The 16762-nt window shown below is 41.3% G+C and overlaps 1 protein-coding gene across 2 annotated transcripts in view; it reads left to right on the top strand.

Moving 5' to 3' along the window:
- Positions 1-8345, top strand: part of LOC134216530 (uncharacterized) — a 127600-nt gene extending 119255 nt beyond the window's left edge. For both annotated transcript variants that reach the window (XM_062695396.1, XM_062695395.1), the window contains exons 4-6: positions 7227-7375; positions 7446-7724; positions 7936-8345. In XM_062695396.1, coding sequence (XP_062551380.1) covers positions 7227-7375; positions 7446-7724; positions 7936-8241 — 734 coding nt within the window. In that variant the 3' untranslated portion in view covers positions 8242-8345. The remainder of the gene's footprint in view (positions 1-7226; positions 7376-7445; positions 7725-7935) is intronic.
- Positions 8346-16762: the final 8417 nt, after the last annotated feature.

The following is a 16762-nucleotide window of genomic DNA, read 5'->3' as shown; positions in this document are numbered from 1 at the left end:
CAGAGTCAAAGTCAGCATGAGTTACCAATTGGCCACACAGCTGACTTGAATCCGTTAAAACCAAATCAATTGTCGAAGGATTTCGAGTGGATGAAAAACAAGTTGGGCCATTGGGATATTGAATAGTATAATATCCCGCAGAACAATCTTCAAATAGAATGTTGCCGTTGGAATTGCTTTGAGCATTATTCCATGAACGGTATTTGGCATTGAAGTCACCAATTACGAAGAATTTTGATTTGTTGCGAGTCAGAATTTGAAGATCAGCTTTCAACAAATTCTTTTGCTGCCCATTGCATTGAAAAGGCAAATAGGCTGCAATGAAGGAAAATTGACCAAAATTTGTTTCAACAGAAACTCCCAAGGTTTCAAAAACTTTGGTTTCAAACGAAGAAAATAATTTATGTTTGATACGTCTAGTAATGACAATGGCGACCCCACCACAGGCGCTGTCAAGACGATCATTTCTGTAGATAAAATAATTTGGATCTATTTTAATGGAGAGTCGGGGCTTTAAATAAGTTTCTGTTATAATGGCAATATGCACATTATGAACTGTTAGGAAGTTGAATAATTCATCTTCCTTACCCTTTAGAGAGCGGGCATTCCAATTTAGAACTTTCACACAATTATTTAGATCCATTAAAACGGAGTCCGATAACAATTTTTGTGTGTACTTTATACCAACCTGAACAGCTTCTGGTATGGTATTTGCTTTGAACATTGCATCAATCATGTGATGCAATTGTTCAGTTAAAAAATCAAAATCGGAAGCAGTCATGCTACCTGAATCGGCAACATGACCATTATTTTCCGTTGGGACATGGGTATAAACCTCATTTTGAGAAGAGAAATTTTGTCTACCAGCAGCGATGTTTGCATACGTAGGTATATTGGAAAAATTGGAATTTACTGAAGTGCTTGCTACCCGTTGACGAGCGGCAAAATTTGTTTGTGAATTGTGGTGGGTATGAATTGCTCGACCGGTAGCTGGTTTCGAAATTTAAGCGTTTGAAACATTTCTAACCGTCGAATGTGGGCTCCGATTGGAATTTCCGTCATCAATTTTGCACGGAATTCAAAACTTTTGCGTGAAGGGCATTCCCAGAAATTGGATTTATGATTGCCCCACAATTTGCACATTTAAATTTATTGGAATCTTCTCTCACAGGACATGCGTCCTTGGCGTGAGAGGTTCCACCACAAATCATGCATTTAGCATCCATGTGACAATGTTTGGTTCCATGACCCCACTTTTGGCACGTACGGCACTGGGTGGGGTTTTGAAAATTTCCCCCAGGCCTGCGGAACTTTTGTTAAAATGAACTAAATAAAATTCTTGAGAAATGCCCCTCTGGGAAGTACCAGAGTGAAATTTCTTGTTCATCTTAATTACTTGGACTGGTGAAAATCTAAGTAATTGAGAAATTTCAATTTCAATCTCATCCAGTGATTTATCACCACTGGGGAGACCTTTCAAGACGACTTTGAACAATCGCTCAGTTTTGTCGTCGTATGTGAAGAATTTATGGCGCTTCTCAGTTAAATACTGAAGAAGACGTTTGCGATCGTCAAAGGATCCTGGCAAAACGCGGCAGTCACCCTTCCTAGCAATCTGAAATGAAATCTTGATCCCCTGAAGGTTACTCAAAATCTCATTCCGGAAACCAGAAAACTCGGCAACTGATACCACAATTGGCGGAATCCTTTGCTTTTTCGCATGAATCGAATCACCTGGGCTAGAGGTATATTCGATTTGCTCAATTTCATCATTAATCAAATCGAACTGATTGCTCAGTTCGATTGGAGAAGAATTATTTCCGATATTTATTTATTTATTTATTTATTTATTTGCCGTCAATCAAATGTAGACCAATTATACTTTGTACAATAAATACTTATTATCTAGTCTATGTGTACTTCAGTCATTACCTAACTTGTCTAGAGAAGAACACTTTTTTTAGATTAGTTTTACTCATCGTGACATCAATTGTTTCACAATGTGCATTATAACATGTCATCATTCTATTTATTGGGCCATTTCTGCCATAGTTTGTTCTTTGATTATTGATATAAAATAGACTTCTATTTCTAAGTGGACGGATAGGGGCGTAAAATTAATATTTGCCAAAATTTCACTACTATCCACTCTTTGTGCGATAATATCGTTCATGAAAGCTATCATTGAGAATTCCCTGCTTTTTTTTTTAGTTCTTCTAGGGTAATTAATAAACACCGTGTTAGAGTTAGAAGGAATATATGCATTCTCCAGCTTCCTTCTATTTTTCCGCGCTTTGGCAGGACGGTCTTGAAACCTTGTTTCTTTGAAGGAAGTGGAGATTTCAGAGACTCCCCCTTCCTCTTGTTTTTATTAATGCTCATTGCTGAGCGTGGAGACGTGACCTTCTAAGAGGTTTTTTCCCAGAACGGTGTCACTGCAGGATTACCACCGCTTGTCGGAATTTTACTTCCGCAAACGGGTCCAACGAAAACGTCGAAGGCACGGGTCCTTGCAAAGATCGTAGCGGGATCAGTGGGTACAAATAGCGCTAAGCAGCACCGTTGAAATTAAAATAGCTTCGGGTAGTATTAAAAACTTCCTTCCGCAAAGAGAGAAAGAACCGCACAGCACGATGCGGTCTGAGATTTTTCTATTTCTTTCAACACATCATTCAGTCTTACAACACAAGCCAAGATTTGGATAATTGACGGAACATTCTCTACTGCTCCACAACAATTTGCTCAAGTGTTCACAATTCACGGAACTGTAGGTGAAGGTCAACACAGTCGATTCGTTCCCTTGGTATTAATGCTAAAACACGGGAAGATATGATACAGACTTTTGTTCATTGATGGAACGAAATTTATCAGTATACGTTAGATCCAGAGTATATACTATTGGATTTTAGGATGGTTGAGATTAATGCTGAGGAACGTGTCGTCCCAATTCATGTTTCAAGGATGTTTCTTTCTCCTCAACCAAAGTTTTGTTTTTTAGAAAACATCAGCAATTGGGATTACAATCGGCATACAGGAAGGATTACAGACTTCAACTTGCCTTTAAAAAGTTTGTTACCTTAGCACATTTTTCATGTAAAGATATAACAAAGGCATTCAATGAGGTTCGAAAATCTTGCCCAAACGTTATTTTTTTAATGTAAGCAAGTATTATGTGAATGGGGTGTACCCGTTAGGCAAATGGACGTTATACATAAATGACCCAAAGAACAGCCCATGACACAATGCAGGCAGAATTATGCCAAACGACCATTATGCCTTACGTACATTATCCCTAACGTCCGTAATGTGTAACATCCATTATGCCTAACGTACTTATGCCTAACTTAGTGGACTCATGTGAATGGTCGCCAATCAACGCACAAAAAGACCACTAGAGACCTACTTTTCTCCCCTTCACTATGGTTGGTCTATGAAAATACCGGTGTCAGGCCATTAGGCCGAAGGTCGTTAGGCTGAAGGCCATTAGGCCGAATGACCATTAGGCCGAGAAGTGAGAGATTAGTTCTTCCTTTTTCCTCCTCCATTATTCTTCCTTCTTTCTTCTTACTTTTTCTTCCTTTATCTTTCTTACCTTTTCTCTTCTTTCTTCCTTCTTTCTTCCTTCTTTCTTCCTTCTTTCTTACTTATTTTCCTTCTTTTTCATTTTCTCTTACTTCTTTCATGCTTCTTTCTCCCTTCTTTCTTCCTTCTTTCTTCCTTCTTTCTTTCTTTTAATTCCTTTTCCTTCCTTCTTTCTTCCTTTCTTTATTCCTTTTTTCCTTTCTACCTTCTTCCTTCATTTTATCTTCTTTCTATTTTCCTTCACTCTTTTCTTCCTTCTCTCTTCTTTTTTTTCTTCCATCTCTTTTTCTTCTTTTCTAGTTTTTTCCTTAGTTCTTCTCATTACTCACTTCCACTTATTGCTCCACACTTCTCACCTCTCACTTCTCACTTCTCACTCTTCACTCCTCACTGCTGACTTTTCACTTCTTACTTCTCACTTCTCACCTCCCATTTCTCACTTCTCATTTCTCACTTCTCATTTCTCACTTCTCGCTTCTCACTTCTCACTTCTTACTTCTCACCTCTCACTTCTCACTTATCACTTATCACTTCTCACATCGTGCTCCTCACTTCTTTTTACTTCTCATTTTTCACTTCTCACTACTCCCTTCTCACGTCTCATTTGTCATTTCTCACTTCTTACCTCGTACTTTTAATTCGGCCTAATGACTCGGGCTAATGACCATTCGGCCTAATGATCTTCGGCCTAGCATCGAAAATACCCTAAACAGTATTTTGAAACGAGGATGTCCTCCGTTTTACAGCGTTCCAAAACAGTTTCAACTAGAAGAAAGAAATGCGACCACTGATACCCTACGACCATTGCAGGCTAAGAAGACATCTAAAATAGCAGAAAAGAATGAAAAACTGAACAAACTGGTACGTTCATATATTCCAAGTGATTGGCATATTTTTTCTTTAATATTATTAGGAAAAATAACATGTTGTTATAGAATCTGAAGGTATACATAAATATATGACCTATTCCGGCGAATGGTGCATTCGGGCAAGTGGCCCATTCGGGCGAATGGTCTTTTCGGGCGTTTGATCTTTTCGGGCGAATGGAATTCGGGCGACTGTTACATTCGGGCGTTTGTCATTCGGGCGAATGGAATTCGAGCGAGTGTCATTCGGGCGTTTGTGATAGAATCTTATAAAACAAACAGTTTTGTATCATTTTTTGTCGCATGGGTCAATATTAAATCAAATTTACCACATGACATTTGGAGTGCGGGAGGTTATTGGGGTTGGGTTTTGTGAAGAATACGAACCCTTTGGATACTCTTTAAATTCCCTATGATATAGTTTATCCGAGGTTCTTTGCGGTGGCACAATTGCCTGAAATCAATTGGCTAAATTCCCCATTCCTCAAAAATAGCAAATCCCCGACAATAACATTTTCCCGGAAATAAAATTTCCCTAAAAATGCCTTAAACGAAATGAAACACAATTACTTTGTTGAGCAATTGGTTTTATCATTTTCCGATTGTAATAATAACTGCGAATCAAACTGGCAATTCCGAGTAAGGCCGGGTACATATAGCTAGTAAACTATAGAGGAAGATTGTCGCTGTCGTCACTGGCGAAACATCTTTTGCAGGCGAGAATAGGGCGCTAAGGAATCAGTACGTTTTAACAGTACCATTTGTTTGAGAAACTCCATATGTGACATTTTTGGCCAAAATGAGATTTTTATATATTCTGAATCCTCATCCAAAAATACGTTTTCTGGCAAAAAAAAAACGAAAACAAAATTTGCTCGGGAACATATGATTTTTTTTTCGTTTGTTTGAGAAACTGCATATGTACAGGGAATTTGAAGACCAATTATGGAGAACTGCTTGCAATCGAACTGGAAGTGCCCTAGGAAGCTGAGTGTTGCCAAAAGCTATGGATCTGTATTGAAGAAATCAAAAGATTCGGTACCAATTTGTTCAAAAACAGTTTTTTGTACAGTTTTTTGTAGTTTTCTTGGATTTGTGTAAAACGGATATATGCAGTTTCTCAAACAAATGATTCAGTTGTGTTCCCAACATGTTTGGGTCTTTGGGAACGAAAACAAAAGGAACCACAGCGACAATCTTTCTTCATGGATAATTACGGTAGCAAAATAAAATTTTAATGTAGAGTTAGAAATTTTCCACACAAAAAATAGGAAACTGACAATAAATAAATATAAAATTTCCACAAATAAGGCAAAATTTCCATAAACAATTGAGAATTTTCCGCAAAACAAAAACAAAATATCGTGGAGCATTTTGATTTTTTTATGGAAAGTTCTTTTATTATAATTGTAATTTTTGCTAATTTATTTTTGTTTTGAGGAAAATTTCTAGGTAATTGTTTGTGGATTTTTTGCATTATTTGTGAAAATTTTATATTTATTTATTGCTCATACATTGATTTCTTTATTGGAAATTTCCCAATTTTTATGGAAAATTTCTATTTTTTAGGTCAATTCTAAAAATTCTGTTAGGCAGAGTTGTAGAAAAACCTTCGCATTAGAAGTCCACCATACAACACATTTTGAAATTCAGCATCTGGAATGAGTTATTGAAAAACTACTAAATGATTGAACGCAAATTACTAAATGATCGATAACATCCTTAGTTCAGCAAACCGTATTTTCCCTTGTTGAGTATTTTAATCACTGCGACCATTTGTAAGATCTATTGTGATATCAGCTTGAAGTTTTCCTAACAGCCTCAAGTGATATGGGCTCGGGCAATGGCCTGTTATAAGACCTGTGTATGTGTTGAGATCTTTTTTTTAATATCTAACATTTTGCGAGTGATAAATACATTTGGTGTAATGAAACGTTTTGACTGCCTCGCAATCAAGGTGTTTTTCAGATGTCCTCTATTTTAGAATGTTCCCAAGATTTGAGTTCCATTCAGAGAAAGCACGCAGATACACCACAAAATGATTAGGGACCTATGAATTGTCAAGATGAACCAAGTCTGGCCAGCATATCAGCTTGTTCATTGCCTTCAACGCAGCAAAAATGGATGACTGAGTGAGCGAGGGATCGACTGCACTAAATCGCAATGAAGGGAGGAGGTGTTAAAAGGTGTCTGAAGGCGGGAAGAGACTCGCTGATGAGAACGGGCATACCGCCGAAGTCCTCATCGAGCATGGCCCGAGTAGCACTATTTAACCCGATTTGATTGTAGTAGACTGAACTGAATTCGGACTGAATTCGGTTATACATAGGTCACAATAACTCATTTATAAGTGTGCTGCTTGGGGGTTCAAGTCTCACATTCGTAGAGGACCACCGATCTTATGAGCGTTTTGTTATTCGAAGTATTCACCGCTAGTCCGATTTTGGTATTTCTCGATGGAATCAATTACACAAAATGCAAATGAGAACTTTTTAACTTAAAAAAAATCGCAGACTGCGCAATTGCAAAGATTACTATTTCATATATTTTCTGTAATGTTGAGTTTTGGGTTTCACGGAAAATCGGTGAAATAAACGATTTCTGAAACAGCTGTTGAGAATTTGGCGAAAATTACTGGAATCTGTTGAACGAGTTAGGTGTGTTTATTCGAGAAATGGGTATACTCATCAATTCACCTCCAAAATGACCATTGTCTACTACTTGCCTATACTGCAAGCGATTTGGTTTTAACTCACCTCTCTTTTCCTACTTGCACAGAAAATCGTATGCAATCATCCGGCCGCGTTGAGTATCTTTTCATGGAGGTCGATGAGGAGATTGAAATCAAGCTCACCACGCAGCACTTTTTCATGCTTCCCAGCGATGAAAATTTGTGCGCCACCGAAATGGAAATGAGCTCTACAAGGGTGCGATGATTCACTAATCACTATAGATGATTTATGTTGTTGTGATTGATACGAGAGTTTTTTTTAACAGTGTGGTGAACTGTGTCACTGGCGCCACGTGATCAGCATCGTTGGCTGTACTGGCCCTTGGATGGCGGCCGATGGAGTAGAACTTTGCGACACAGCCAACGAAACGCAACAGCTAATCAAGCACTACAAACGGCTGGAAGATCTGGACGGTCGCGTTTGTGGCTGCTATCAACCGTGCTCAACTACCATCTTTACGGCTTATGTAATGAACAGGAAGGACTACAGCATCGATGTCCCGTCAGGACAGCTTTGGTTGTATTACACTTCGAAAATGGTGACGGTAAATATGTTTTTGCTTCAAGTGGGAGTTTGAATTTGGAATTCCTAATATTTCTTTGAATAAAGCTTGTACCTAAATATAAAACATCTCGGTCCAATATTGCGATATGAGTCGATACATAATCAAAAGTACCCTTCCTCGGAAAGCCATTGATTCACCATGTGCAACAAATGAGCATAAAACAAGAAAAATTTTGTTGTTTCCATTCCAGATCATCGAGGAATTCCACAGCTACGATCTGACGCAGTTCGTGGCTGACTTGGGAGGATCGCTAGGCTTCCTGTTGGGTCTTTCGGTGCTCGGGCTGATAGGACTGTTGGAGAAGATCGTTGCGCTGTTGTTCATTCGCAACTTGATTGCTGAAAAAAGAAACCGAACCAACGAGAGAAAGTCCAAGCCGTCAAACGAAAAGGGAATTGAGAATTCCGAGGATCCGAGCCAAAACTGTAGCACCACGACGGAGTGCAGTGACACAACGATGGCAGTTGCAGATGTCAAGAAACAATCGTCAAATTAAGCGTATCATTTTTGCAACATGTCTAATATTTAGATTAACGTTCGTTTAGAGAATTAAGATGACCCCCTGTCATAAATATATTTACGCAAATGTCCCTGAACAAATCACCCGCAATTATTCGTTTCAATTAAAATTTAAGGCAATGAGAGTGACGCGGTAAGGAGCCACAGACTGTACGATCTGGCAACGAAGATCGATGGTAATGCTGTGCAAACAAACATCAGTGTGCAAAAGTATAAATTTTGCGCTTCCAACCATCAAATCCCAAACGAGAGGTGGTCTGTGACGTGTTTCTCGTTCTTGCAGATATTTATAGTCAATTTGCATAGGATTGTTTATTTTGGCCATTCTTTCTCGCTGTGGTTGGAAATGTATATCCTCTATATATGCAGATATATGTGGGGTTTGTGGAATTCGATAAATGTTTGAAAAACATTAAGTGGAAAATGTTTAAGGTATTGGTGCATTAGAAAATATTATTATGTTCAATAAGTTCAATTCAGCTTATGGCCCTTTTATAGATAGGACAAGAGAAACCTTCCTACGGCTATGGCAGCTAATGCATGAAAACGGATTTCCGAATAAACTGATACGGTTGGTCAAGGCGACGATGGATGGATAGTTCGAGTTTCACGGGCATACGCGAGTCCCTTCGAAACGCGCAGAGAGTTACGGCAAGGTTACGGTAGGGATTGACACGAGTGGTACGATTTTCAGGAAGTCCGCTCAGTTATTTGGTTTCGCCGACGTTATTGATATCACAGCCCGTTACTTTGAGAAGCTAGGAGAAACTTAGATCAGACTGAAGATGGAAGCATAGGGGATCGGACTAGTCATCAACACGTAGACTGACCATACTTATCGTATTTAACAGGACAGCACCGGTTATCATTTTCATTTGAGTCAGTTTTTTTACGTGTTGATTCAGGATACATTGAACATTGGCCAATTCCATTCGTTGTTTCGGAACCGGACGGAGCCTTGATAGATAAGCGTTTCCTTCTGCATGAATCATTCCAAGTACGTATACTACAGAATAATTTCGTATCACATTTAGTTACAGTAGAATCTCATCCACATCTTTTTCAATAATTCAAAATCTATTTTCAAATGCCAAAAAATCAAAATACGAAAAAGATATAAAATTTGCATTTGTTTGGCATAATTTGCCTTCTTTATGTCATCGTCCTTTATGCCTAACGGGGTATACCCACATGTAACAAGATATCGGAAATTGAATCAATTTGATTTTGATCCATTGATTTGTTCTCACACTTATTTCTATGCACTGGCTATGTAGGTAAATAAAATTATTCTTATTTATATTATTCCAGCTTTCCTCCATGGGAATATCTTCACAGATTTTTTCTCCCAATTGCATTCGCGAAAAGTACAACACCTCCGAAAAAACTCACTTGTCATCCATAAGTGCAGCGAGACTGCGTGATTCAGATCCATGCAAGTTCCGGATGATTATAACAAGCAGGGTTCGAAAAAAAGTACATGATTGGAAGAAGCTCATGAGAGGACAAGTGGAGTGTCAGACTCCACCAATCGAGTGACAGGTTTTTATTTATTTATTTTCAGACGAACACCGAAGTGCAGTGCATATAAGTCTTCTCCATTCAGCTCGATCCAGCTACACGTCGCTACATTGTCCTCTGTAAGCCCCTGGCTGCTCAATGTGAAAATTAGTTTGAGAATTACTACCGAGGACGGGGTCGCTTATTACTCGTTGCACTGTCAGAGACCCAGGGCAGCAGGGACTATGTCCAAGGGCTTGACGATCCCTCCCAGGCCATCTGCGAGTTGTGGCGCCTGCCTAGGATGTGGTGGGGTTTGACAGTGGGCCCTGTTAAACCTCTATAAAAAGCTGCATGTATCCGCAAGTAGGCTCCGCCAAAGCGACCGTGTGCCGCTCAAAGCGCACAAGCCCAAGTCCTGGTGTTAGGTGGGACGCTAAACAGCCCTGACACGACGGCCCTCCGACGAGACAGGAGGTTTGCGCAGGCCCAATAAGCCGCCTTTAAAAACAACTATTACGAACGACATAGAAGATAATACGACTCGATACAATCGGCAACGACCTAGGCGACGAATAAAGGATCACGATTGGAAGCTTGGAACATGGAACAGCAAGTCGCTAGGCTTCGCAGGTTGCGACAGGATAATCTACGATGAATTACATCCCCGCAACTTCGATGTCGTAGCGCTGCAGGAAATCTGCTGGACAGGACAGAAAGTGTGGAAAAGCGGGCATCGAGCGGCTTCCTTCTACCAAAGCTGTGGCACCACCAACGAGCTGGGAACCGGCTTCATAGTGCTGGGAAAGATGCGCCAACGCGTGATTGGGTGGCAGCCAATCAACGCAAGGATGTGCAAGCTGAGGATAAAAGGCCGTTTCTTCAACTATAGCATCATCAACGTGCACTGCCCACACGAAGGGAGATCCGACGACGAGAAAGAAGCGTTATATGCGCAGCTGGAGCAGACATACGATGGATGCCCACTGCGGGACGTCAAAATCGTCATCGGTGACATGAACGCTTAGGTAGGAAGGGAGGAAATGTATAGACCGGTCATCGGACCGGATAGTCTGCATACCGTATCGAACGACAACGGCCAACGATGCATAAACTTTGCAGCCTCCCGCGGAATGGTAGTCCGAAGCACTTTCTTCCCCCGCAAGAATATCCACAAGGCCAGATGGAAATCACCTAATCAAGTGACGGAAAACCAAATCGACCACGTTCTAATCGACGGTAAATTCTTCTCCGACATCACGAACGTACGCAGTTACCGCAGTGCGAATATTGAATCCGACCACTACCTCGTTGCAGTATGCCTGCGCTCAAAACTCTCGACGGTGATCAACACGCGTCGGAGTCGTCCACCGCGGCTAAACATTGGGCGGCTACAAGACGGTAGACTAGCCCAAGACTACGCGCAGCAGCTGGAAGTGACACTACCAACGGAAGAGCAGCTAGGCGCAGCATCTCTTGAAGATGGCTGGAGAGATATTCGATCCGCCATTGGAAGCACCGCAACCGCTGCACTAGGCACGGTGGCTCCGGATCAGAGGAACGACTGGTATGACGGCGAATGTGAGCAGTTAGTTGAGGAGAAGAATGCAGCATGGGCGAGATTGCTACAACACCGCACGAGGGGGAACGAGGCACGATACAAACGAGCGCGGAACAGACAAAACTCAATTTTCCGGAGGAAAAAGCACCAGCAGGAAGATCGAGACCTTGAAGAGACGGAGGAACTGTCCCGCGCTAATAACGCACGAAAATTCTATGAGAAGTTGAACCGTTCACGTAAGGGCCACGTGCCACAGCCCGATATGTGTAAGGACATAAACGGGAACCTTCTTACAAACGAGCGTGAGGTGATCCAAATGTGGCGGCAGCACTATGAAGAGCACCTAAATGGCGATATGGCAGACAACGGTGGCGGTATGGTAATGAACCTAGGAGCACGCGCACATAACATGCGACTTCCGGCTCCGAATCTCCAGGAAATCCATGAGGAGATCGGCCGGCTGAAAAACAAGAAAGCCCCTGGAGTTGACCAACTACCAGGAGAGCTGTTTAAACACGGTGGTGAGGCACTGGCTAGAGCGCTGCACTGGGTGATTACCAAGGTTTGGGAGGATGAGGTTCTGCCGCAGGAGTGGATGGAAGGTGTCGTGTGTCTCATCTACAAAAAGGGCGATAATCTGGATTGTAGCAACTACCGCGCAATCACATTGCTGAACGCCGCCTACAAGGTACTGTCCCAAATTTTATGCCGCCGACTAACACCAATTGCAAGAGAGTTCGTGGGGCAGTACCAGGCGGGATTTATGGGTGAACGCTCTACCACAGACCAGGTGTTCACCATACGTCAGGTATTGCAGAAATGCCGCGAATACAACGTGCCCACACATCATCTATTTATCGACTTCAAAGCCGCATATGATACAATCGATCGGGACCAGCTATGGCAGCTAATGCACGAAAACGGATTTCCGGATAAACTGATACGGTTGATCAAGGCGACGATGGATCGGGTGATGTGCGTAGTTCGAGTTTCAGGGGCATTCTCGAGTCCCTTTGAAACGCGTAGAGGGTTACGGCAAGGTGATGGTCTTTCGTGTCTGCTATTCAACATCGCTTTGAGGGAGTAATACGAAGGGCATGGATTGACACGAGTGGTACGATTTTCACGAAGTCCGTCCAGTTATTTGTTTTCGCCGTCGACATTGATATCATGGCACGTAACTTTGAGAGGATGGAGGAAGCCTACATCAGACTGCTAAACGGATTGCCCAGACAACCACGCATCGCATAAGAATGTACGAATGAAATCGTTTACCGATCCAAATTTCATCAAAATCGCATTGTGATGCGAAGCTCATCAGTTTATTTATGAATTTTCCCGCATAGTAGGCTATTTTACGAGTTAATCCCTGTTTAACTTGTTGTCATCGCATATTCCTGCAAACAAACTCACATAAAATCGGATTGTCTGTCAAACAGAGTTTGTTATCACAAACTACATCGCAATGCATAACGAACGAAATCGTGAACATCGCATTTGCTACCGTGCAACGTCGCATAAGAAATACACATATATCGCCTCCACTTTTGTACGTAAAAAGCGTTTTCGCGACTGGTATGCGATGAAAATGGTGTATAGGCATCGCATAACAGAAAAACAATTCTGTTGTGCATGCATTCTGGTTGTCTGGGTGGACTAGCCACCCACCACGAGTTTCTATCGGTGGTGACGAAATCGAGGTGGTTGAAGAATTCGTGTACTTGGGCTCACTGGTGACCGCCGATAATGATACCAGCAGAGAAATTCGGAGGCGCATAGTGGCTGGAAATCGTACGTATTTTGTACTCCGTAAGACGCTCCGATCGAATAGAGTTCGCCGCCGTACCAAACTGACTATCTACAAAACGCTTATAAGACCGGTAGTCCCTCTACGGACACGAGACCTGGACGATGCTCGTGGAGGACCAACGCGCACTGGGAGTTTTTGAAAGGAAAGTGTTGCGTACCATCTATGGTGGGGTGCAGATGGCGCACGGTACATGGAGGAGGCGAATGAACCACGAGTTGCATCAGCTGTTGGGAGAACCATCCATTGTTCCAACCGCGAAAATCGGATGATTGCGTTGGACCGGCCACGTAGCCAGAATGTCGGACAGTAACTCGGTGAAAATAGTTCTCGACAACGATCCGACGGGAACAAGAAGGCGAGGTGCACAGCGGGCAAGGTGGATCGATCAGGTGGAGGACGATTTGCGGACCCTCCGCAGACTGCGTGGTTGGCGAAGTGCGAAGGGAAGATCGGGTAACCAACCCCGGTGGGAACTATGGTCGTATGCTAACAGGGAAGGGGGGGTTTGCTCCTCTCCGGGGGTGCAAATCTTACTGAGCGTCTGTTCTCCATGTCAGGATCGGCTCACAACAGCGTCTGTTGTCCATGTTAGGGGCGGCTGATCATCGTCCGAGTGCAAGCGAGGGACTCTAAGTGAAACTTTGCACCATGGTCCACCGGGAATAAGGAGGAATGGTCCTCCGGAAATTTAGCGGGTTTGGTGTCAGACCCTGCAAGCCAGCCATGCTCATTGCTGCGACGGTAGAAGTGATGGTAACGAAGTAGCAGTTAAAACAAGGGCCTCGTTGAAGAACAATTGGATGGCGGTTGTGTGTCTTGTTTTTGTCGTCGATTACAATTTCATAGAACGTTAATGCACTCTAACTGTTTGATATTATTCTAATTTAAGAGAATTATAGTTCATTGAATAGACAATCGCAGAACACACTAATTATCAACAATATAAAATTGCAGCGAACACAAAATACAACATAGTTCAATGAAAAATACACAGCAAAATTAAAATCAACACTCACGATGCAGTCGGCAACTCAAAAGAGTTGCTGGGTAAGAGGCTGAGGACCGCGAGATGTGGTCTATTTTATTCCTTCAGGTACGCGAAGTACCAATGGTACGCTTTACCCAGCATTTGCCGTGCCTCCTTAAGGTAATAGAGATTTATTCTAGAACTTGTTTGGAAGAATCCCGAGCAGCACAAGTCAGACTAAAGTGGTTGCAGCTTCTTGATTGCGAATTAGTCCGGCACATATGAGTAACATATGTGGAATAGGCTAGATGTATCAGTCGTGGCTATAGCACCATCAGTTGTCGCACTAGTGCTTTATATGCGAAATGGCCAATCAAATCACCACAAAACAAGTTCAGATCGATAAAGCATACTCATATGATACGATAACACCTTTGATCTCCTCCAAAACAAGCAATGCATAATTGTAAAAATTGATTTTGCTTAATTTTTGACGTCCTTTGCACCAGTTGTCCCTATTTGGCCAATCCCATAAGAAAACAATGGGATTTGCCAAATAAGGAACCAAAATTAAGAATAGTGCCACAACTGGTGCATGCGTTCCTATTATGGATTAATCAATTTTGAGGATTATAACAAATTTTATTGTGTTTTTTACAGCTGTTCTATGGAAGTAAAACCTTTCGATCGATATATAAAGTCGACCCGCATGCCTTTTACTTATTTAAAAAAACAGTTGTTCTTATGTATGGCGACAGTTGGTACACCCACCCTATGTGTGTTGCTAGGGATATTTTATTTTTCATAGAACTATATATCCCTCAAAAAGCAAAGTTGTTTTCAGTGTATCGTACCTTTGCTTGGAGTAAGATAAAAGAAAATCTGCAGCCAGACACCTGAGAAGACATCGCAGATCGTGTGGGGGTTGAGAAGCGCCCAGTCAGCAACCACCGTGCATGTGCCGAGATGACCTTTTTACGACTATACAGAAACCCCCGCAGCTCATTCGCGCATCGGGGGTTGTCCGAAGTCGTATCTATGCTGCTAATTAGCATGACATTCCAATAGTTTTAGGAAAGTGGACATGCTGATATGATGTGCTCCACCAATTCTACTTTAGACTTCACCTACACTTCCGGCCAAAAGTTTGGGTTCACCCTCGAAAAATATAGGTAAAAGTTTTTGCCGTATTTTTGCCGTCTTACATCCGATTTCGGGTATTCTTAGCTCAGTACATAGATTATGAGTAGATCTTACATCTTTTTTTTGTATTTCTTTCTTTATTTGGTAGGTACTCTGTGTTATTTAACCGCTACTGTGCCGAGATCTACTGTGCTATTCTGCTGCCAGAATCCTCACAGAATCTATTTTTAGATTTTCCATTATTCATTGTTGTTGTCGTTGCTGGTCCATTCCACCGTTAGTTCAATGTGTTCATTTGTCCATGTTTTGATTCCAATGATCGTTGCGCATTGTTCAGTTGCCATTTATCCGGGTACGTTGGAGGAATGCCTCCGATAAGAACAGTTTGTCAGTCGTCATCAGGCAGTCGTAACGGTACGGGCGCTCCCCCATACGGCACCATACTACCGGCCATATTGTTTCCTAAAAATAAATATACATAAGTTTTATTATGTCAATATTGAAGGCAGCCAGTAATGCTGGCTGAATCTATTTATATCAGTACAAAATAAGAAAATTTGAGCTACCGTGAAGTACCCTAATTTCGCGCACTTAAGATCTGACAAAGTTAAAACGTTCATTGAAAAACATGTAGTGGCCATTTGGGAACATTTGCTACTGCATAACGTAGTAGAAGGATTCTAGGTTCTCAAAAAAATGTTACTTGCAAACTTTGAAGCGATTTAAAAAAAATTGCGGTATGAATTTGAGACCGTTGTATGCTCCTTATTTCGCGCATGAAAATAGGATAGTTCCTAATTTCGCGCAAAAGTGTTCCTAACTTCGCTCATGTTTGGAATGGAATATCGTTATTGGTTTGATGAAATATAATCAATTGACCAATAGAAGCATGCATCCATTGTTCAAAATATACAGCTAACGGTATCAGACAGCCGCCAGTGACCCATTCTTTAGTCGAAATGGTATGCCCCTATATTTCGACCCTCTGGAGCTTTGCTTAGATTTTACTTCATGAATTTTAATTGACACAAGCCATAATTCCTAATATATCGTTCTCTTCTAAAATATAAATCGTATTTTAGGAAATAAGGCATTGTATCAGCCATGTTTATTAAGCAATGTGCATTAAAAAAAAAATTTCAAGACATCATGTATGAAAGTCTTTAATTCCGCTATTTCTTACATAGACCATCTTCAAATATGTATTTTTTATAAGACATCTTCAATATTATATACATTATCGAAAAAGCTGCTGTAGTTTTATCCTCGACCTATGTTTAGCATCATTTTACACATCGGATTTGATAGCTATTGCAAGCACTAATCTATAAGATTTTTCAAGTCAACATTAGTCGATGTCGGTGGTTATCCGCCTGAAAATTAGATAAAAAGCGTATGGGAATGAACTCCTCGGGTTCTATTCAGTATAAAACTGTCCTGTGCATTATATTGCTTTTGTTTCATTAGAATGTTGCAAATGAAATTACGCAACAACAATAAACGAAATTAAGCACCCT

This window comes from Armigeres subalbatus, chromosome 2 (genome assembly GCF_024139115.2).
Source record: "Armigeres subalbatus isolate Guangzhou_Male chromosome 2, GZ_Asu_2, whole genome shotgun sequence".
NCBI lineage: Eukaryota > Metazoa > Arthropoda > Insecta > Diptera > Culicidae > Armigeres > Armigeres subalbatus.
This window is presented reverse-complemented; position numbering and strand designations above follow the sequence as displayed.